Genomic DNA, 24,171 nt, shown 5'->3' on the forward strand with positions numbered 1-24,171 from the left:
TTGAAGCTCCAGACTCATCTATTCCGTAAGATTGAAAAGGTTACAGTTTTATGATTGAACTGAAATCATCGGATGATCTTCAGCCATATTCCGATTTCATATACTTTGAAGCCTTTCATCTGCTGTGACTCCAGAACGTTTACACAGTAAAATTTCAATCGAATACAAGATTGAAATTTTCAGTATAAGGACTGTCGAGTGAAACTTTCAGTTTAAAGCCATTAGAAGTAGTGTATTTGGAAAACACTTTCACCCCCACCCCCTCCCCCTATCCCATCTTGGTTGGTGGTTGTGCCCTCGCATGCACATTTTGGATCGTTCCCATACATGTATAGCTATATAAAATTAATGTTCATCTTACTGTAGAACAACCATGTTTATTCTTACTCTGCAGTGGTTCGACTCGGCGATGGCATGTTGCTAACAACTGCGATCAGTCTTTGTATTTCGCATGCCAACACGTAGGGGATAGAAACCTCTGGACAGTTAGTGATTACAGCGGGCCGTATGAGGTAACTAACCGACACTGTCCGCCCATGTACAAGTTTAGTATCCCTCAGAACGGATACAGACAACAAAAAGTGAGTTAATTCAACAAATTATATTGATTTATTGTAGTCTTTAGTACACTGTAAACATAATCTAGTCAAGATGACTAGAGTACATTAGTCCAGACAATGCTTCTATCGACCAATTAATTCTAGTCACTTGACTAACTTTTGGTCCAGTGACCAAATAGTTCTGGTCATATGACTAAGTAAACCTGGTCACATGACCAGTTTTTACTAGTCATTCAATTATGCCTCTATCGACCAGGCTTTAGTCAAGCGACCTAAACGATTAGTCAAGATGTCAGTTGACTAATTCAATTAGTCACATGACCAGTTTTTACTAGTCATTCAATTATGCCTCTATCGACCAGGCTTTAGTCAAGCGACCTAAACGATTAGTCAAGATGTCAATTGACTTATTCAATTAGTCACATGACCAGTTTTTGCTAGTCTTTCAACAATGCTCTATCGACCAGGCTTTTGTCAAGCGACCTAAATGATTAGTCCAGCAGTCACTTGACTAATCCAGTTAGTCTTGCCCATGGATAAAAGTAGTTTTTCTATACTAGTTTTATATGACCCACCACAGATTCGAACCTGCGACAACTCCCTTATAGGTACAAAGCTGTCTGTTGAGCTAACTGGTGGGAACAATTCTTGGATATAAAACCTGATTGGGCCTTAACCACTGCTAGACCATCAAGCCCTCTCACATGAAAAAAAGAAAGCAAGAATTTCTGTATTAATTTGGAATCACATTTTATATTTTCTCTTAAACACTACATATGCTTCACCTCAATAGTAAGTACAAAAGAGTGTCTGATTTCATCAGTAATTGAAGAACCAGAAAACCCAAAGGTTTAGTGGTTCTGATGCAGATGAGAGTTTATGAAATAAGATAAGTCAGAATTTGTTATTGTTATATACCTGTATTGTACTTATTGCCAGACAACTGAAACCAAACTGAAGCTGATCAGACATAAAGTTGTCAGTTGCACTCATGAATATAAATGAAATTTCAGTTTCCTGTAGCACTACTGTACCAACCTACCAAGTATGAAGGTGATCAGACATATATTTGAAAAAATATCGACATTTTAAGAATTTGATTACAAGCCCCACCCACATATTCATGTACTGGACAACAAAAACAATGAGGTCCATGTAATGATAATGTAGCATATCTACAAGTTATTCAATACATTTACAGTAATTAAATTTATTGTTTTTAAGATTATACATACACTTGCAAACATGCTAAACTGTAGATTACCTGGCCATCGTAAACAAAACCAAAAATTAATGCCTTTATTGATGTACATATAAAGTTGAAAAAAAGTGATATAGTTGACTCTAGGCATTTCACCACCCCACACCCCCTCTCCAGACAAACACATGGGGATCATACGACACAACCCATATCCCCAACCCAGAGCGGAACCCTTACCATCATACCACCTGCAGCCTCACCTACCATCCTACAACCCTGATCCCAACATCACCCTACTCATCTGACAACCCCCCCCCCCACCTGACACCCATCAGATTTTACCAGTTTCACACCTTACTACCAACACATTAATCTACCCCACTCACATAAGATTTCCCTATACTCTATAGGTACATGTACAGTAATACCAGATTATTAAGTTCATTTACTATTTTCACTATAGACTATCCCTTTAATTGTCTGAGCCAGCTATTTATGCAACATACATATACACACATACCCACACGCAAACTTGATCAAAACATACAAACATGCCAACTCATCACAACATACACATATGCCAACTTAATTGCAAAGGTTACTTTTTTTCAGTCCAGTTTAATTTGTCACTGGACTACTCCTTTAATGGCCTGGCTAGCCAATTTCATGGTTTTATAAAGCAAAACAAATATAGATAAGATCAGCAAGCTCCCAGGAACCAGGAAAACATGTCAAACGTGACGAATGACAGGAGTTTAGGAATGAGGGACAACAAATGCTATATGGCCAACAAACACATGAATATTAATGAGGTTACATGTTATTTTCATATGAAAATGTAACTATTATTATCCACCACCAATCAACAAAGTATGGAGATGATCGGTTATACCGTTGCAAAGTTATTGACATTTTAAGAATTTCACTTTAACTGCTGCCTACTCATTAATATTCATGTCATGAACAACAAAAACAATAGGGAACATCTACTAATCATGGAGCATGTACTAGTTCAAAATGACAGTAATTCAACATTTAATTTCTAAGATTTCAGGTTTACAAGCTATTTCTAGCAATTAAGGATTAAGCCCCACCTACTCATGAATATTAATTAGATGAAATTCCACTGTCATGTGACAATGAACCACTTACATCACCATACCAAGTATGAAGCAGATCGGACATACCGTTGCGAAGATATTGACATTTTAAGAATTTTACTTTAAGCCCTACCCACTTATTAATATTCATGTGATGGAGAACAAAAACAATAGGGACCATCCACACATCACCAGTCCAATATGACATTGATCCAATGTGTCGTTGTTGAGATATCGTGTTTACGAGCAAGCTGTCACATCACACACATACATGTTTGTGTTTCGTTCAGACCGAGGACCCCATTGTATTTTCCATTGTTCAAATCCACGTACCGTAACATTAACAATACCCCATACAATAGAATTCTTCCGAGGACGTGGTGATTCTTTAGAAATCACAACCGAGGACCTGAAATTGTTTTGTTCAAGTCCTCGGTCAGATAGCAAAACAAACGCACCCTCACACACGCCAACTTGATCGCATAGGTTACTCGGCCTTCGGCATCGTAACCAAAAATAACAACATTTTGTAAGTCAAAACTAACACACGCAACAGCTCAAATGATCATGAAAAAACTGAGCCAAAAAAAACTGTACAAAAAATGGTAGGTGCCTGGAGCAGTAATTAGGCCATCAATTTTTAGCGATTTGCATGTTTAGTTTCTCCAGAATTTTATTGACTGATTTATCTGCCGGTGTAGTATCATCAACATTCAAAATGATTTTTTTTAAAACTGAAGGGTTTTCTTCAGCAAAGGCTCATATGCCATATTTAGGACATAGAACACTGCCAAATAATTGCACATGGCTGCGAACAAACTTTTCAAAGTAGCTACTTGCAAGGTTTCCACTATCACAGTGTACTCTGGAACACCTTCATCCTCTGTCACCTGGATATAAACTGGCACGTCTGACAAGTCTGTAACCTGCAAAGATATTAAGGTATATGTATTCAATATACAGCGCTTTCCAGTTTCAGAAAATGGGAGGGGTGGCTGATCCACCATGATGGCCATTCGTGACCAACAAACAAATATACTCCACCAACGAAGGAATCAAAATAAATAATTTCTTAAATATTTTTTCAAATCAATTTACAGTACATCGTATTCACTACAAGTAATACTATTTGTGATGATATAAATTATAGCAGAGTATAAATGAAACAACAGAGCTAAATGGTGCACTGGTTCCGTGTATTTTAGAGAGAAATGAATATTTGCCATGAGTTATGACATCTTGTTACAGCTAATTACATCATGGTAGGGATTCATTCCACTAGATGATTTTAATACACTTGGGGCTGATCAGGAAATCCACATTGGGTTATGGTTACTGCAACTACAGATTGAAATCTGTCCAACATTCTGTTCCAGTTATCACATACATACTAGTCTATTCTACCTTTGTGATGATGCCCTTACTATATTTACAGCTATGAACACTCCCAGGTCATACATGTGATATTTAGTTAGGGAATAATGATCAGATGTGTGGGCCTTTGTTGCAGACAGAAGGTTTTCAGGGCCCAAATATTTCAAGGCCCCCCAGAAATAAGGATGCCAAAAAATGCCCCCCCCCCCCCCAAAAAAAAAAGAAAGATGCCCCAACAAATGTTAGGGCAAATTTGTATGAAAACTATCATTTTGAGTGATTTCATAAATTGGCCCATATGGTCTACAGGTGACTTAGGCCCCCAAATCCTAAAAACCAAAAGGAGGCACTACCTAAGTACCACTGTGAAAAATGCTCAACACTGCACCATAGAATTCATAGGAAAAGAAACATTTTGTGTGATTTCAGGCGGAGTTCAGGAGTTCAAAATGGCCCATATGGCCCATACAATAGAATAGACAACAAATAGACAACAAATAGAAAACCTTTGGCCTAAAATTCCAAACACCCCAAAGGAGCACTACCAAAACACTATCGTGACAATTAAACTCTAAGCATTGTGACCATACAATCTGTAGGAAAATATTAATTTTGAGTTATTTCCTGATATAGCCCATATGGCATCAGACCTAAAATTGCTGAATACCCCAAAGGAAACACTACCAGGGCACTATCATGATGAACCCTCGACACTGTAACATACAATATCAGACCACCTCTGATGGCCTTGACCCATAGTTTACATACTGTTGATTTAAATAATACATTGGGTACTTACACTATCCTCATCTGCAAATACAATCATAGCACCCAACTTCTCATTCAGTAGAGTCGGAACTGACAGAATTGCTGCATGCATTCTAGACTCTAAAAGAAAAATCAACAACAGAATGTTAAAGCACTCATAACATCATGACATTTCAGAAGAGTGATATTATGTCATATTTGGTAACATCGATAGGACAAAAATATCACAGATTCACTCATCTGCAGTCTGGAGAGCAATACTCAATACTCAATAAATTGCTTAGGTGATAATATTAAAGTAGAGTACTAAATACATCACAGGTCTTATTTTCAGCAAAGATATTTGTATCATTTGATAAGGTCTAGGCTACTTAGCTAAGTAATATCAAGTATGAGAGCTCAACCCAAGCAAGCATCTTTAAGTTATGCCAATTGTTCAGTTATTTGTCGTGGGCCCCTACTGGCATGGGCCATAAAAAATAATTGCATTGTTTCCAAAAAATTGTTTTTGGAAATTGGAATAGACATTCTATATCCATATCCATAACTTCAAACATGTTATAATAACCTTAATAATAATAAAACGTTTTTATATAGGGCATTCCGTCCAAGACCACAATGCTGCAATGCACTGCACACAGAAAAAATATAATTATACAAAACATTACCCATATTGCAAATATAAATGCTAATTCAGAGTTGATTTTTTAATTTTTTTTTTAATAATCGAATAAATTTTGCAATAATCAAAAGTTCAATTTCCTCTCAAATGTTACCTAAATCTTCCAAAAACATCTATACCCACCCATATCACATACGAGCAGTCAGCCCAATGATTTAATTTGATTTCGGGACAATCAAGGGAAGTCAACAGTCTTGAATATAATTTCAAAATTAGGCCCTATATCCCCTCCACTAAGGGGCCCATGATACTGTACCAATTTCCCTTTGTTGAACACAGACACTTGTTTGTACCAAATGAAGTACTTCACAGCCATAATTTATGCAATCTACCGTCAATACACAGCCTGTCTCGTTATCATCTGAGCACTTGATTGTGTTCATCCATGATCATATCTGGCAGTCTGGGTTATCTGTGGTACAGGGTCTTTCACAGGGTCCATCCTGATCCTTATTCTACTGAACTTAACTGAACTCTGAGGGGATTCTAGCAGGCAATTTCTAGAATTGTTCAATTTGTTTAAGCATAATAGGCCTCATGCCATACCGGTGTATGTGACAAGGATTTTTCTCCCTGAAAATACAACCCCCCCCCCCAGATTTACTGAAATTGCTTTGATACTTGATTGAGACTCTATTTTATAAGGAACTGCTTGATTTCAGAGAATATGCTGACCACAAATTCAACTTTTCCTGCCAAGAATTAAAAAAAAACACTGATTTAAATCAGCATGATTTAAAATCACACAACCCTCTGCTAGTAAGTCTTAACAAGGTCCTAAATTTACATATAGATTTAGCATTTCAAACATGTGGTGGTAGTTGGTTTCAGAGTTTAGCAGCTGCTGAAAAAAGAACTCTCACCGTAAGTAATGGTGCTGACATTTGTACAATAAGTGTTGTAGCAGCATTTGACCTGAGAATATGTACCGGTTCAATGATATTGAGAAGTTTACATAGATAGTATGGAGCAAGTTTCTTTAATATTTTGTAGGTCAAAAGCATTAACTTACACATGATACGCTTCTTCACTTGTAACCAGTGGAGATTTACAAGGATGGGGGTTATGTGTTCACACTTCCTAGATAAGGTAACCAACCTGGCAGCTCGTACAACGCTGGAGCTTATTTGGCAGTCCATAAATGAGTCTGTTGCAAGAGTCAAGATGTGAAGAGACAAATGCGTGCACTAGCCTTTTAGTGCTACCACAGTCTGAGTATGTACGGATGCGCCCTATTTTCCTCAGACTGTATGATGCAAGACGACAAACGTTAATGTCTAATGAAGGTGTTTATTTTTCACTACCATACATCTGAATAGTTATACCCCCTTACCAAGACATATTTTGCATCCACCCCTGCCTCAGACTTTGCTCGTAGTCCATTTTGAAGACCCAGCACATACCTGGGTGATGATCACTTGAATAGTGAATTACAGATTGAATTGTTACTAATGTACCTTAACAGGCACCTTCGTCCTTCTCCATGGATGTATCTATGACAGTGGGATGCTTCATCTTCAAAGTGCAGCGGATTATGGCATCTCCATACTTGGAAAGCCCTTCACCAAGTAACTGTGCCATTGTCGTCTTTCCTTCAAGTCGCTTTAATTCAAGTAGTATCTATGGTTAAATGAGATCAATTAGATATTATACAGTACATATGGTGAATTCACCTGAGAAGTTAAGAGATCGCTTAGGACTAACACATATTCGGGATTATGTTCAGAGACGTAGATTGAGATGGTTTAGACATGTCGAAAGGGATGGAAGATGCGAATTGGTAAAGAAGTAGAGAGAGACTACTGTAGCTGGTCAATGTAGGAGCAGTAGGCTCCCCAAGTCTTGGGATGAGGACATGAGGTTTTGTGGAGTGATCTTGCTGATAAAGGTATAGATCGGGCTCTAGCTCAGAATAAAACAAAATGGTTTCTTTTTAAGGGGGAACATCCCCCCCCCCCTACAAATTCCCAATAGCGGTATCAGCAAAAAAAGTGTGGGAATCCTGCAATCGCGCTGCTTAGCGCAACACTGTCTTGAATTGATTTTTGAAAAACAAAGTCGTGGTTCGAACAAGTGGTGGGCCTAAAGTGAATATATTCAAATGTCCATAACTTTTGAAACCACAAGATTGAATTTTACTTTTACGCAGACTACTGTATAATAAATAATATCTACAAAGACATATTCATACAGTACCTCTTCATCTTCAAATAGCCAAGGATAGACTTTCTTAACCACTTCGCTAGTAGCATCCTCTTCCACAATTAAACGACGTCTATCTGCCAATGTGATAGACATACAACTTTTGTTATTTGTTCACATCCCTAAAGTTCATGTGCATATTTTGTACAGCATGTGGGTAAACATGTACGGTACGATACCAGTCACAATTCAACTATTTAATCACATCCCATTACTAAAATGTACAGTAGAAATGGAAGTGAAATTACTATGCAGTGATACAGAAGCCTGAATGCATTTGATACCTGTATGGAAAAGAAACGTGCAAACATTAATCAATCCTCTATGGTAGCTACATTTTCATTTGTCAAGTGTACAATGATAACCAAATACATTTATGTTTGAAATTGTAGTATTTCCAAAAAGTTGAATGAAACACCCCGTAAAAGATGTCCTATTTTATTTCCAATGGAATTAGGGTTAGCCTAGGGGGATCAACTGCGGTTCACGGTACCACAGGTAAAGCGAGGAATATTCCATCTTGAAAAAAGCCTAGTCCAAGGCTATATGACTCCCTACAAACAGCTACAACAAATTAAACACCCACCCACCTTTGTTCTGAATCGGAACTGTTTTGTACAAACTTAAAAAATAGCAGAAAAAACTGTCGCTAGAATATATAACAAATTTTAGCCAAAAATTCAGGACAAGTCAGTGCAATTGTCCAGAAATATTCCCCCTCTATATTACTGACAACTAGGCCTTTAAATTAGTATGACACAGCTGTGGCAGCAATAGGCTGTTAGATTGCTCCAAGGTCCCCAATGTTTATTTTGGAAGGGGGAGTGTATTCTCCTGTGAATTGTTAACGGGATTGTTGGATAGGATGGTCAGTGGACAAACTGGTAATAAAAGATTGGCGTCATGTTCAGTTGATGTTTTGTATGAAACATAGGCCTAGCCTCTGTATTTTATAAAAACTATTTAGGGCTAGGCCTGGGGGGGGGGCTATAGGGCCCTAGGAATAATCAGCTTATTTAGTGTAACAGTTTCGCACGCAACTACACAATCCCATACACACTATTCTAGTAAATTCATTATCTTAGGGTGACCCTAATTGGAGGCTAATCCTTAACTCAAACCTAATCTAGGTATAAATAATATGGCCTAGGGCCTAAGCCTCTAAAGGCTATGTCCCCCCTGAAAGTGCAAGAGAAACACTGCTGTGAATTTATCCCCCTAAAATATTTCAAGAATAATATAGCCAAGGTCCTATCCCCCTAAGGCTAAAGTTTCTAATACAGATTATAAATATTAAGTTTAATTTAGGTTTGTTATTTTGTAAAGAAATTATCCATTGCAAACATGAGAAACGCGTGAATACCGGGGCCACCATGATACGATAAACTGTGCTGTACAACTACTACAACTACAAGGCAGCTTAACGTCATTAGGTTTAACGTTAGGCAATTCGCCTATAGCTACTGCATGATAGGCCTAGCCTAGGACCTAGATCTTAGCTTGTTCGTACACAAGTTGGAATAATCGAAAATACACACTTTATGGTCTAATATACTATATACTTTTTAAGTGACTAACAAACGACACTGGCCGAAGGCCCAAAGAAAACTGGTCTAATATACTAACCTTGCAATGGTTACTGACAATATCACTGGATGATAATATTTTTTTGATTTTTCGTACCGTAACCGTCTGGCTGCTAACTCCCTGCTGTACGTTCCTTGCTCGTCGTGTACGTATGTGTACAATGTACTATAGTTCAGTGCAGTACGCTAGGCCGTACCGTGGCGCTACAATTGTTAATATTTTCCCGCGCTTTTTCATATGACGAATATATCAACCTGATTGACTAGTGAGTTTCGTCCCAGTGCTGACATTTATTGTAGGACCAGATTAAAATAGAACTGTGACCATTATGTTCTGGTCAGGCGACCTTTTGGGTTAGTCGTGAAGGCATCTCTACCAAGATTATGGCGGTATAATCGTTGACTAACGTAAACCAGTCGATATGACTAGACTTTAGCCTCGCTTGACTAGATTGTGTTTAGAGTGTATTTGGTTACACAGAATGCAGGTTAGCGTAAAGCTAGATCAGCGTGGGGGCCATGGGTCCGAGATTGGTCCCCTGGTGGGAGTCAAGAGCAGTGGCGTCGCCAAGGGGGGGCCAGGGGGGGCACGTGCCCCCCCTGGAAAACCTAGTGCCCCCCGAGTGCCCCCCCATCTGAGATTTGGGTTGGTAAAAAAATATATATATTTTGTTATATTCAACTCCCATCATCAGAGTTGGTTTTTCATAAGGACAAAGAAGCACAGTAATTCGTATTTTCTTCAAATGAGCTGCGAAAAAATGAAAAAGTTTATCCTTGAACGTCGGGTATCGAAGTCGTAACCCGCGCCATCACAACAGGTGTCGATATTTACATTGAATGTGTCATTGCTCACGCCATACCAGCGGATATACACGTCCGCTTCGCGAGCTACATGACTGTGAGAAAGGAGGGTACTGCGGTATGTTGCCTTGGTCTGAGGTTGACAGGTTAGGAGCTGACGAAATGTGAGAATGTGAGGGTCCGCAGGCACCATACTTGCCTATATTTGTGGACCCATATATTAACCCTATTGTGTAGGGGGTGCAGAGGTCATTTGAGGCCAGATGCTTGTTACCCTCGAGTTAGGGGAATTCCGGGGTGGTTTGCTTTAGGGCTGCAGAAAGGAGACAGAGAACATATGATGAAGACAGCTCAATTGGCAGAATAGCAAGCAAATTTTATTATTAGATTAACTGGCAGTAATTTAGCTTATCTCCGGTGTAAAACACACTTAATACTACAACATTGATTCTGGAATATTGATCTAGGGAAATCCCCTAATTATGAAACAAAATTGGTGGCGCCCTTTAAGTAATATGAATACCATAACCACGCTGTGACTTAATACACGGTAGGTCTGGGCCTACGTTAGGCAGTGAACGAACAGCGAGCCTAGCTTAACAGTTCATATTTACTAACGACCTCTATGTGGTTAACATTTATGAAATACACTAATTACCCTACTTGAATTACTAAGCCTAATTGATTGTTTACATTACCACAGATCACAAGTCATGCAACATACGAACCTTAAATGACGGATTTAACGACAAATAAGTGCTACTCTCTGACCTAACATACAATATTATACGTATTATTCTGTGACATCGTTTCACGAGTGGTAACATATTTTAATCTGGTAATATCCCATCATTTCTCTTACATCATCAACCAGGACCTAATCAAATCAAAGCTAGAGGTGTTTTTATACAACTGGTTGAAGTTTTGGTGTTTAACATTTAATAAATCGTGTAAACTTACCTGCAGAAAGGAGACAGAGAACATATGATGAAGACAGCTCAATTGGCAGAATAGCAAGCGCCAGTGAACGTACGTTCCTACATAGGCACGCATGTACACATTTAGTGTGCGTTTAAGTGCTTATAAATGATATGGAACGCCAATTTGATGATTTTTGTAGGGGTACCTATTTTTCCGCGCAACACACTCCCCTCCTTGAAAGAAGTTGTCCCCAACTTGTGAAGCCTATGATGTTTTTCTGCCAATTCAGCAGTCGCTCACATGGCCTCTTCTCCGTCACTGCAGAAACTATAGAAAAACAATGATTAATTGAAAATAAATAAAGCAACATATATACAAACTGCCACAACATATAACCTGATGCAATCATCTGAATTGTCAGTTTGAAATCTTAAAACAATGGTTCTTTCAGTTTCCCAATCTCTATTGGTTCTAAGCTCAGTATCAAAATAATGATAAAACATGTCTCTTGCCTGTGGCATATTTACCTCAATCTCTAATAGTCAGACAAATACTAACAGCTAGTAGAACTTACAGGACTATATCCTTTTACTCTAGCTAGTAGCTACCTCCCCATGTGCATAGCTTTTCCCATTTTGGGTTTTGCACCTACAATGGATTTGCTAAATCTAATTGTAGCCTTAATGAGGCTCAGCATATCAAGTTGCTAGACAAACTATACAATAGTAAGGTAAATAAAACATACATGTACATCTGAAAATCCAAAATTGAACCAATCATATCGTCTCCTTCCAAACTGACGAATCCTCACTACTTTAGAGCTTATAGCTGTACCTCACGCTGACTATACATTGGGTAGCCCTGTATCATTTGATACCTATAAACAGGATATGTAGAATACTGGGGCATAAATATTGAGCTAGCTCCCATGTTAAAACCTGGATTCAATGCTACCTCACTTGGCCACCCTACATAATTACAGTTTAACCTTGTGTATGCCGGTGAACCTAGTCTATCATATGTGAATTGGAGAGGTGGTTGTCGAACCCTATGAGTTACTTCCCCCTGTGTACCCAGGACATCAGGTTGGTTCGGCTGACTCTCTTGGTCTGGATTATCCACGACTGCACCCTCTGACATCTGATCGTACATCTGGTCACCTGTCTCTGGTTCTCCTTCATCAGGTTCAGTCTGGTCGGCATAGTGGTCATCTCCCAGCATTTGAAGGCACTCATCAGGTACTTCTAGCCTGGCAGCTCCTTCCCTTAAGGTCTCTCCAGTTGCTCTTTGGTCATTGTCGGTACTTACATCAGGTGGTCTTACCCTGAATTGTAAGAATTCATCGTCGTCATCACTTTCGTCACTGTTCTGATCAACAACAGTCTTGCTTGGTAGTCTGTGATTTCTTGTTCGTTTTGTTTGTTTGTTACGAGGACCTTCTTTTTCAATGGGAAGCAAGTCACATGACTTCAATAAATTTCTATGTAGAGTCTTTTCTCCACCTCGGCCGTTTTCTTCTTGCACCACATAAACTGGTAAGTCTCCTAGTTGTTTTCTTACAACATAGATTTGGTCCGCCCAGTAGGAACGTAGTTTGGCTGGGCCCTCTCTGGGCTTCAGGTTTCTCACCAAAACTCTGTCTCCAGGAAACAAGACTGTGGCATTGGCCTTCTTGTCATACGCCTTCTTCCCCTTAGCAGCAGCTTTGATTGCATGTTTGTTAGCAATTTCAAATGCTTCTTTCATTCTCATTTTCCACTCCTCTACATACGTCTTATGGTTATTTGACTCTCCTTGTGCCTCATTGACAATTTCAAAAATCAGATCAATGGGGAGACGGGGTGATCTCCCAAACATCAAGTAAAATGGTGAGTAGTTTGTGCTGCTGTTACGGGTACAGTTGTAGGCATAAACACATTTGTTTAGGTGGTCCTTCCATTTTGACTTTTGTGTTTCTGTCAGTGTTCTCAGCATTCCTAAAATTGTGCGATTAAATCTCTCCACTTGACCATTGCCTTGCGGATGGTATGGTGTTGTCCGAGAGTGGTTTATACCGCAATAGATCTGCAATCGGGTAAAGAGCTGGTTCTCAAACTCTCTCCCTTGGTCATGGTGGATTCTACGAGGTATTCCAAACTTCAAGATGTAATCATTGAACAACTTATCTGCGGCAGTCCTTCCAGATTTGTTAGTGGTTGGATATGCTTGAGTGAATCTGGTAAAATGATCAACAATAACCAGAATGTACTCATACCCGCCGGTACATCTTTCCAGATGGAGGTAATCTATGGAGATCAGCTCAAATGGTTGAGTAGTCTGGATGCTCTTGAGTGGGGCTCTTATTATTCTTTGTGGTTTCTTGTTTTTTATGCAAGTACACTGGTTGTTGACATAGCCTTCGATGTCCTTGAACATTCCGACCCAGTAGAACCTGTCATTGGCAAGGTCATACACCTTCTCTGCACCCACATGTCCCATTTCTTCATGCAACTCCTTGTAAACCAAATGGCGATATTTCAGAGGTAACACCAGCTGGTCTTTTCCCTTGATCACTCTTTTTAGGATCCCATGTTGATCAATTTTCAGTTTATCCCACTGCAGTAGGAGTTTGGACACATTCGTTGACTCAGCACGCCTGATCTTTGTTGAAGGTCGGTGGCCACGTTGTTTGTAGAAAAGCACTCTCGATATGAATTCATCATCTGCCTGTGCTTCTTTCAGCTCACTGTTTGATATCCTTCTGCCTCTCTTCTCTTCAGGGAACTTTAGTAGTTCAGCCACTTCAATACTGGAACAGACTGTTTCTATCAAAGTTGTCTCCCCTTGGCTCACAGCTTCCACGGTATCTTTTACACAGGTCATGACAGTTGGTGACAGTTCTTCAGTGTAGTAATCCATCATTGTCTTTGGATCATATGGTAATGACAAACGGGATAAGCTGTCGGCATCGATATTTATCCTCCCTGGTCTATATCGAATGGTGAAATTAAAATCTGCCAGCTCCGACACCCAACGTTGTCCTGTAGCGTTCAGTTTGGCATTTGCTAGTACATAGGTGAGAGGGTTGTTATCTGTATAGACGGTGAAATGCTTTGCATAAAACAGATAGTCCCTGAATCTTTCTGTTATGGCCCACTTTAGAGCAAGGAATTCTAGTTTCCCTGAATGCATGTAGTAATTCTTTTCAGCTGGTGAAAGACTCCGTGATGCGTATGAAATAACTTGGAGCTTTCCGTCTTGCTCTTGGTACAGGATAGCACCGAGGCCTTCGTTCGATGCGTCAGTGTGGACAACAAACTCTTTATCAAAGTTTGGGTAACTCATCACTGGAGGGTTAGTCAGAGGCTCCAACAGTTCCTCTAAGGCCTGGTGATGTTGTTCTGTCCATACCACTGGATATCTGGATGGTAACTGCCCTTTTAGGTTGCTCTTGCCTTTTGTTGAGCCTTTACGCCCTCCCTTGATTTGTTTACCATTCAGCGTCTTTTCAGGTGGTGGTACTGTCAATAGATCATAGAGAGGTCTAGCTTTCTTAGAGAAATCTCTGATGAACTGGCGGTAGTACCCTACCAGGCCAAGCATATGCCTTACCTCTCCTACAGACTTTGGTCTCATTTCTTTGAGATGAAGGACTGCTTTGGTATCCTCTGGGTCTGCTCGATAACCCTGGGCTGATACAATTTTTCCCAAGTATTTCACTTCGGACTGGAACAGTTCGCATTTTGATGCTCTCAGTTTCACACCTTTGGCTTTTAATCTCTGTAAGACTGCTTGGAGCCGTCTCAGGTGTTCCTCATATGTATCACTGAAGACCAGTATATCATCTAGGTAGGTGTAACAGATTTCACCATTCATGTCTTCCAAACACACTTCCATATGTCTCTGAAAAGCTGCTGGGGCATTCATCAGACCAAAGGGTATCCTTACCCACTCATAAAGCCCCCATGGAGTGATGAAAGCAGTGGCCTGTCGACTCTCTTCACTGACAAAACCCTGATGATAGGCCTTACCTTGGTCAAGAGTCGAGAACCAGTGATTACCTCCAAGGCCACTCAGGACATCATTAATCTTGGGAATGGGTTGCCTGTCAGGTATAGTCTTTGCATTGAGAGCCCTATAATCTATGCAAAGGCGGAGTGTTCCATCTTTCTTTCTGACACAGACTGCCGGTGATGAATAGGGTGATTTAGATCTCCGTACCCATCCTCTTGCCATCAAGTCAGACAGATAATCCTTCACTTCTCTGTATAAGGGTCTGGGAATAGAATTATAGTTCTTCTGAACAGGCTGTTGGTCTTTCAGTCTAATCTCCATCTCTAAATCCAAGCAACCCATGTCATTTTCACCTTGGGAGAACACTGCTGATTCCTCCCTCAACATCAGCACTGCCTTTTGGCGTTGTTCCTCATTCAGGTGACTCAAGTCCACTGGAGGGTCCCACGTCATACTGTTGTCACCGCTTCTACTCTGTTTGGTTTGGACTTGGACATTGTTAACTGTAGCACCCCTCATGTAGGTTTCCAATGGTACAACTGACTTAAGCAGCTCAACCCTTCCTAGGCAGACTTTACCTCCAAGGAATATATCAGATTCGGAGGGGTTTGACACTGGAACTATACATCTCGAGAAGGACCCCTTTGTGAGATTGACAACACCCTCCTCGATCTGCAATTGGGGCTGCCACTGCTGTAATGGATCTGGGACAAACAATGCGCTTATTCCTTGTTCAAGCCATCCTGCGTGAACCACACACATAACATTCACAGTGGATTTCTTTGGAATTTTGGTTCCTTTCTTTCCAGTCTTTACAGCTCCCAAAGCCCCATCGTTTAGATCCGCATTCTTGATCAGGTTCACCAGGGCCTTGGCCTTTTGGTTAGTTAGGACCCCATTCGATGCCATGCAAAGGGTGTTAGTTACTTGGTTACCATTTCTGGAATCACCATCTTGCAGGTAATATGAAATAACATTGAACCCAATCAATGGCTCTGAAACAGTGTCCTCACATACAAGTGCGGGCACTTCTACTCCATCATCATCTCCTGGAAAGGTGAAATACAGTTGGACCCATCCATTAAAGGGTATCTCTACATCATTTGCTCCTCTCAAGTCCAGTTTCTCTCCATCCTGGAGTAGCTCCTCTAGAGGTCTGATCCTTAGGTGAGGTAGGTTCTCCCTAAGCCAACCGTCTGGTACAAGGGACACTTGAGAGCCTGTGTCCCACAATACTGTTGTCTTTACATCGTTCAGGGTGCACGTCAGCATGCACTTTTCACCAACTAACTTAATCACTCTGCTTCTCATCTTGGGGTTCAATGTACCCCCAATTACACTGCAAGCCATTACCTTGTGGGACTCACCAGAATCGGTCCCCCTCTGTCCCACTAGAGGGACCCTGGCCAGTTTCCCTGAACCAATGATCGACACCCTCTGGCAAAGTGGTTGATGCCACCACATTTGAAACAGTGTCTGCATCTGTCCCCAATGCCCTCAGATCGGCAGGACTCACATCCTCTGGGTCGTCGTACAAATTCACCAGATCTAGGCTTTCTGTCCCTGATGTCTCTCTCAGCTAGAACTGCTTTTAAAGCTTTGACTTCAGACCTCAGCTCTACAACTTCATCATACAGCTTTCCTTTCTGAGGCTGTATCTTGTTTTTCAGCTCGGTCTTTGGTGCCTCCAGTGTTGTGTCAGCATTCTCTGTTGACTGTACACTATGTACTCTTGTCTTCAGTTTGCCCTGTCTTTCCTGCTCTTGTTTGGCTACCTTGCTCACCTTTTCCAAGATCTCCTCATCTGTCACCTTATCACTCTGTGTGATTTGTTGAACCTCCCATTTAAGGTGATCGTTGTTTATTCCAGTGGTGACAGCATGAATAAATAGAGCATGAACTTGTGTAGCCTCGTAGGTCACTGTTGCTCCATCTTCTTGCGATGCAAAGAGGATTTTTTGTTTGAGATCGAGAGCCCTCAGCACAAAATCCTGTGGGGATTCCTTTGCACCTTGAGTAAGCTTCGTGAGTTGGACATACATTTCTGTGGCATCTCGTTCCTGGTAATGAGCACGAAGGATCTTTCTAAGTTGGGGTAGTCTGATATCTCTTTTGCCTTCCAGATAGCTTCTTAAGGGGAGCCCTGGGGTAACTGCATTTATTACCGCAGTAATAACTTCTAGGTCTCCATACCCCCTGTCCTTGGCACGCTCAATCTGGCGGATAAGGCTGCTGTATGACAGTGACTCTTTCTCGCCTTTTTCTGTGATTCTTCCATAAACCTTCAATTCCTTTACAGAACCCAGTGGTTTACTCTGGACAGAAGAATCAGCTGGACTCTGTTGGTTTGCAAGTCTTTCTTCTAATTCTCTGATCTTGGTTTGGTAGGTTAGTTCGAGAGTTGTCAACCTTTCTTCCAACTGTGCTGCCTCCATCTTGTCTTGTTCTCTCTACAGCCCTATCCGGGTGGTGCCTCCAAATTTGTTACCCTCGAGTTAGGGGAATTCCGGGGTGGTTTGCTTTAGGGCTGCAGAAAGGAGACAGAGAACATATGATGAAGACAGCTCAATTGGCAGAATAGCAAGCAAATTTTATTATTAGATTAACTGGCAGTAATTTAGCTTATCTCCGGTGTAAAACACACTTAATACTACAACATTGATTCTGGAATATTGATCTAGGGAAATCCCCTAATTATGAAACAAAATTGGTGGCGCCCTTTAAGTAATATGAATACCATAACCACGCTGTGACTTAATACACGGTAGGTCTGGGCCTACGTTAGGCAGTGAACGAACAGCGAGCCTAGCTTAACAGTTCATATTTACTAACGACCTCTATGTGGTTAACATTTATGAAATACACTAATTACCCTACTTGAATTACTAAGCCTAATTGATTGTTTACATTACCACAGATCACAAGTCATGCAACATACGAACCTTAAATGACGGATTTAACGACAAATAAGTGCTACTCTCTGACCTAACATACAATATTATACGTATTATTCTGTGACATCGTTTCACGAGTGGTAACATATTTTAATCTGGTAATATCCCATCATTTCTCTTACATCATCAACCAGGACCTAATCAAATCAAAGCTAGAGGTGTTTTTATACAACTGGTTGAAGTTTTGGTGTTTAACATTTAATAAATCGTGTAAACTTACCTGCAGAAAGGAGACAGAGAACATATGATGAAGACAGCTCAATTGGCAGAATAGCAAGCGCCAGTGAACGTACGTTCCTACATAGGCACGCATGTACACATTTAGTGTGCGTTTAAGTGCTTATAAATGATATGGAACGCCAATTTGATGATTTTTGTAGGGGTACCTATTTTTCCGCGCAACATGCTTGTAGGAACAAATGGCGAATGTTCACACCTGCATACTGAGCCATACTCGATGTGTGATCAAACTTTGGATTGCATGGTGAGATCCCTGATAGGAGCCAATAACGATGCTGGAACCTGTTACGTCTTAATAGATAATGGGCGAAAACGAGAAGGACAAGAAAGGAGTCGGGGGTCATGCACACATTAATTCAACAAATGTAGGTTCTATTGATAGGGTTAGGCATAATATCGGCAGCTGTGGTTCATATCCTCTGCAAAATTCTGCGCCTTGTTAAAATCATTACCTCAAAAATAGCAATTTCTGGAGATATCTTCAAATCGAATTTAGCATCAAATGTGGCAGCATTTTGCATCTAGCCCATCCTCCGTATGAGAAAATTTTCCAAAGGGGAGGGGGGCAGTGGCGGCGAAACCGGTGGGGCTTGGGGGGCTCAGCCCCCCAATGAAAAAGTTAATGGGGCAAATGCATGATAAGCTCCCCCCCCCCAATATTTACCAAGGCTCCGAAACGTGCATCTGCCCATTTTTCAATGCATACTTGTCGATCTGTCCGATGCACACGTATACTATATAGGTGTAATAAGTTTAGTAAATGCTGGGGGGACCCTCGGCCCGTCCCCTGGCTATAGACCACATTGTCACCCCAACCGCGTCTTCACGCCCCGTGAAAAGTGGAAGCAGTGAGTGTGAGTACCGGTAAGCGCAACCCAACTTCGTCTTAGGCCAATGACTTGCTTCATTTCAGCCAGTTCTCCAACATCCCCTTACTACACTCAAAAACGTCTTTGCGAGTACACTACGAGTAATAGCTACTCTCTTAAAACACCATCGAATATACAAATTACTATGTTTTTACAGACTTTTACGTGCAATCTGAGAAATTGCAGGCTTGAGACCCATATTTTAGGGCTAGGTATCTGCAGCATAAAACACTCGGGAAGTGCCGTTTCCGGCCATCTGGGGGTTTGAAAAACCCAAAATTTTCTTGTACGCTCCGCGCCAACCGATGGTGGCGCTCCGCTTAGATAGTCTCTTCACATTAGCCCCTCCCCAATAATTTTCCCGTTCCGCCGCGCCTGGAGGGGCACCCCTCCCCTTAGACCCCTCCCCCAGGACGGCGATCCGTATCCACCTAAGTGCCCCCCCATCAAATGCTGGTGCCCCCCTGTGCCCCCCCAGACTGAAAAGTCTGGTGACGCCACTGGTCAAGAGGGAGAAGCCCATGAAGCTTTGCGGTTGTCATTATTTCTAGTTTTCAGTTTAAAATCTGCGGAATATTGGAGGTATAGGCGTAAGTAAATTATAGTCTATAGAGGTTAAAAAGTTGCGTATCTTCCTGCCCAATGATTGTTTTTGGACAAGTCATTTTTCATCTGTGGAGGGGAGGAGGGGGGGGGGTTATTGGCAAGGGGAGAACAGAACAATTGGGGAATTTGGGAGGGCAGGGATCGCTCAACAAATTTCATTTGATATTAACTCAAGAAGGCGACAGGGAAGGGATTAACAGAAATTCGGCTTGTCATGTATATTATGATTATAAGTAAATAAGCGACGGAAACTGACTGAAAAAGTCAGGAAGAAATATTCCCTGTAAGTGTATCGTAAAATAGTACGTATAAAAGTGTAGGATAAGTAAACTATAGTGCCTTAAAAAGTGAATCTATCCAAAACCATTTAGGCAGAGCGATCAGTGTATGGAACGCCAAAAAGGAAAATACGTGATGATCATAATATGTAAAGATACATGACAATGATGATCAGGGCGCAACACAAATATTTATAGCGCCCTCAGTTTAAAATCAAAGCGCTCAGCACCCCTTCCCTACCGGCTGACAGAATATAACAAAAATATTATTGTGCACAGTGTATAAATGTACAACATATATGTACGGTATAACCTAAACATCATCGTTTCAATTGTTGCAATTTATAGCACCGTTTTGTATATAAGCACCCTCCAATTTACCACAATGTTTCTCAAGGGGGAGGAGCCATTCCTCCCCCCCCCCCATTAGACTCCTCTCGTGGATGTTATAACATATTACCTCCCTCCCTCCTCCAACCCCATGCAGTACATAAAATGGGGGATGCGCATTTGATGATGGTATAATGTGACACTTGTATAGTTCTATGTTATTACCATCACTCTTGGTCCCTTTGACGTTTCATAGAACAGAAGGAACAAAAAATCATTTATATAAAACAACCGACATTTTGTGATGTTATACAAATTACGTGTTTTACATGACATAGCAATCGCCAACAAATCCTAATAGACCTCTAAGTAAAGGCTACGTCCAAATTCAAGCCTAGCTGGATATCTTCAAGTACTAATTTATATATATAGAAACATTAATGAAGCACTAAGGTTTACAGTACCACCCAAGCCTAGCTGGATATCTTCAAGTACACAGTTACATATATAGAAAACTTAATGAAGCACGTAAGTTTACGAGTACGACCTCCATTGAGCCAATTACTTCTCAACTAATTATTCAACTTAAAGGCGTCCATTAAGATTCTTAAAATACTTTCAATTTGTTTACAGTCATTCATTGATTTATCATATATTTATATTCATCCTCGCAGCTACTGGAGGCAGCTAAAGGACGTTCTACTTGGCTTAACTATGGACCTTGGCTTCCGGGGTACGTTGAACCAAAACCGAATACTGATGTCCCGCCAACTACCGAATCTTCCGGTTATAAACTAACGAGAACGATTTCCCTCGGTTTCGTGGTATTGGCGGCAATGTTAGTATATTAAACTTGATCATCAAAACACCGCTTGTATGCTTACAAGTGCTGATGAATGCGAAGGATTATTTGAAGACAATGGTGTTTTTTTTCTCGGTATTCGTTTTTATGAGAATTTGAGGACTGATGGATATAAATGACTATATGAACAAAATACAGCACGATGACTAAATGTGTAAATAGTTAACATGTGAAAGATACAGAAACGTTATCACAAATATATCGTAAGTATACAAGATATATAAATTAATTTAAAAGGATCTAAGCAACTCCAGAAACGTTTACGACTCCAGAATTGTCAGAATTTGGTTGGGTGGGTTTAAAAGAGAATCCTTTTTTTACCCGAGAATCGACTACCGATAGTTATGCACAAAATAAAGGGAAATTGTCGCTTTTTTTCTGAGTATTAAACTTGAAATTTGAAGTCGATTTTCTGGTGGTATGCATGCTTGATACGGATAATAATGTACGTGAATACCGTAATCTGCTACTAAAGTACAAACCAAATCTCATCAGAAATGACGTCATCATAGACATAAAACTTCAAAAACAAGCAAATGTCAGAGTATAACATTACAGTCATTTTGGACGGAAAACATAAACTTTCTGTTGTCAGCTATATAAATCAATACAGTTAGTGTTACAGCTGAGGACACGAGAAAGAAAAAACAATAAAACGTGATTTTAGTCGTTGTTAATGAACGAATTTATTTGCAGTCGTCATTATCAGTACGAATAATAATATTTAAATGACAATTCACTATACTTAATCCCATGTTTTCCCAGCCCCCCCCCCTGCCCCCTATATCACCCTTGGCCCCAACACTGTAAAGGTCATCAGTACTGTTCCTGTGGTTTTTATATTTGGCAAGCTGAAAAACTCCTAGAAGTTTCCAAAAGTACATTTCTCGAGGTTTCAATTCTTCCACTTTTTTTCACGGAAATTCAGGGGTGTTATAACAGATCCCTTTAATGTCTCCATCTTCTTCTGTATTATTTTGTCGGTGTCATCCAGCGTCTTCATCCATTCTTCTGTTGTTATCCTGTGTACTTCATCCATCTTGTTTCATCTTCTTCCAGAGGCGGCGTCATTCCCCGGCTTCTTCGACGTCCTGCGTCTTCATCCATCTTCTTCCTTCGTCATCCATCTTCTTCCGTCAGCGTCATCCAACATCTTCATCCTTCTTTCTCGTCTTCGTCAAAGTTCTTTGGCGTCAGCGTCTCCAGGGTATTCATCCATCTTCTTCCCCGTCTACTTCCGCCGTTGTCCTGTGCCTTCATTCATGTTCCGCCGGCTTCTTCCGTCGGTTGTCGTCCATCTTCCTCCGTCGTCATCCGTATTCGTCGTCTCGCGTCTTCATCCATCTTTTTTTCCAGTGTGGATAACTACATTTGGAAGTGGCATTCAAAATGCTTGCTGAAGTTTGACCGTTGGTGACCATTATCTGAATTTCTAGCATATTTGGAGACAATGCTGATGACCCTTTAAAGTTGCTTCTTTTAAGGATATTAGCAATGATGGCTTGACTGACAACTGGAAATTATGGACCCTTATAACTATTACAATAACGGTGAAATAAATCGACCACAGAAAGTACGTTATTTACAACGAGGTGCATACTGTAAGCAAAAGTGGACTTCTGCGTAGCAACCACGCCTGTCACGTAGCAGTGTATGTGAGGCTGAGTGAATGACGTAACCTCATATGTGACTGACTGAGTGAAAGTGACGTCAGCCCATGTCACGTGTCTGTCCAATGCCAATATGACGTCCAAATACCTCTGTAAAGAAAATCATGGAGTAAATACAAAGAAGAGGCCACGAGGTGATAGACGTTTCTGATAACGTTGTTGCAGAAACCTTTTTCGTAGTATGCAGATAAAGAACCGGAACAGAATCGTAAAGCAAGAACCCATGCACGACCATAGATGATGTGTTACCTTGTAATATAGGGCATACAACTCGACTGCAGCCCAGCTAGTCCAACGGCGATCATCCCGAGTTCCAAAGAAATTCAAGTAAATTTGATCAATTTCATTGATATTCTCTGTCTGTGAATTATAGACAATTGTTTAATATTCAGGCCTCAGCTTAGGCTCATATCATGTTTTATCTTTGTAAGACACTTTGATGATAGTTACTCTTCTGGACTTGTATTTAGCGAGCTATAAATGTATTGTTATAATGTTGGCCAACCTGTAACCAACATCACTGTTTTTTATATTTTATTTTTATATTCCATTCAGAGTCAATCCTGCAAGGACTCCATGAAGTCAGACTATAGGCTAGTATACGTAACGTAGTCTATATAGATCTACAGTTATTCAGTCATTAACTTTCATTAGACTGTCGTTACCGGTTGAGCACGTGGTGTTGTTGCATGATCGTATATTACCATAGAGCAGAGTATAAGAACTAACGTTAAGCAAAGAAATTTATCCGGTATGGAATGGTGACACGGATACGTTAAATTTCCTTTGATCCACAGAAGAAATTATATTATACTATAGCCTAGGCTAACATATTTCCGGATAATCCACATTTTCAAGAAATTATCCACATAGAAAATTTTCATGAGATAATTAGGTAGGCCTTTATACTAAACGGTCAAGATCTACCATTTTCTTAAATAATTTAATCCATATGAAAATAGCGACTTTTTCTTGCTTCATAAAACAAACTATAGTATAAAATCGCGGCTGGTTATACGCATTTCGCGAAATATTCCACATGAAATAATAAGGCGTGTACTTTTCGCGGTCAAGATCTTTCATTTATAGAAATGTCAATAAAAATCAATTAGAAGAAGTGATAAACCCGTTTTACCACATGCATGCAGAGATTTATTGAAATGGCATTTTC

General features: G+C 40.4%; 1 protein-coding gene and 1 long non-coding RNA gene across 2 annotated transcripts in view; one reads left to right on the forward strand and one right to left on the reverse strand.

Moving 5' to 3' along the window:
* LOC139962067 (uncharacterized protein MT2135-like) overlaps positions 1–24,171 on the forward strand; it is an 82,905-nt gene that overhangs the window by 17,213 nt on the left and 41,521 nt on the right. The window contains exons 12-14 of the mRNA XM_071961915.1: positions 395–581; positions 21,143–21,306; positions 22,390–23,327. Of these exons, the coding sequence (XP_071818016.1) occupies positions 395–581; positions 21,143–21,306; positions 22,390–22,747 (709 nt within the window). The 3' untranslated portion in view covers positions 22,748–23,327. The remainder of the gene's footprint in view (positions 1–394; positions 582–21,142; positions 21,307–22,389; positions 23,328–24,171) is intronic.
* LOC139961754 (uncharacterized) lies at positions 3,508–9,887 on the reverse strand. Its single transcript, XR_011790982.1, has 5 exons — positions 9,514–9,887; positions 7,882–7,964; positions 7,143–7,305; positions 5,035–5,123; positions 3,508–3,787 (listed from the first exon to the last, which is right to left on the reverse strand). It is a non-coding gene; the product is annotated as an uncharacterized lncRNA (long non-coding RNA).

The sequence above is a fragment of the Apostichopus japonicus genome, chromosome 20 (assembly GCF_037975245.1).
Source record: "Apostichopus japonicus isolate 1M-3 chromosome 20, ASM3797524v1, whole genome shotgun sequence".
NCBI lineage: Eukaryota > Metazoa > Echinodermata > Holothuroidea > Aspidochirotida > Stichopodidae > Apostichopus > Apostichopus japonicus.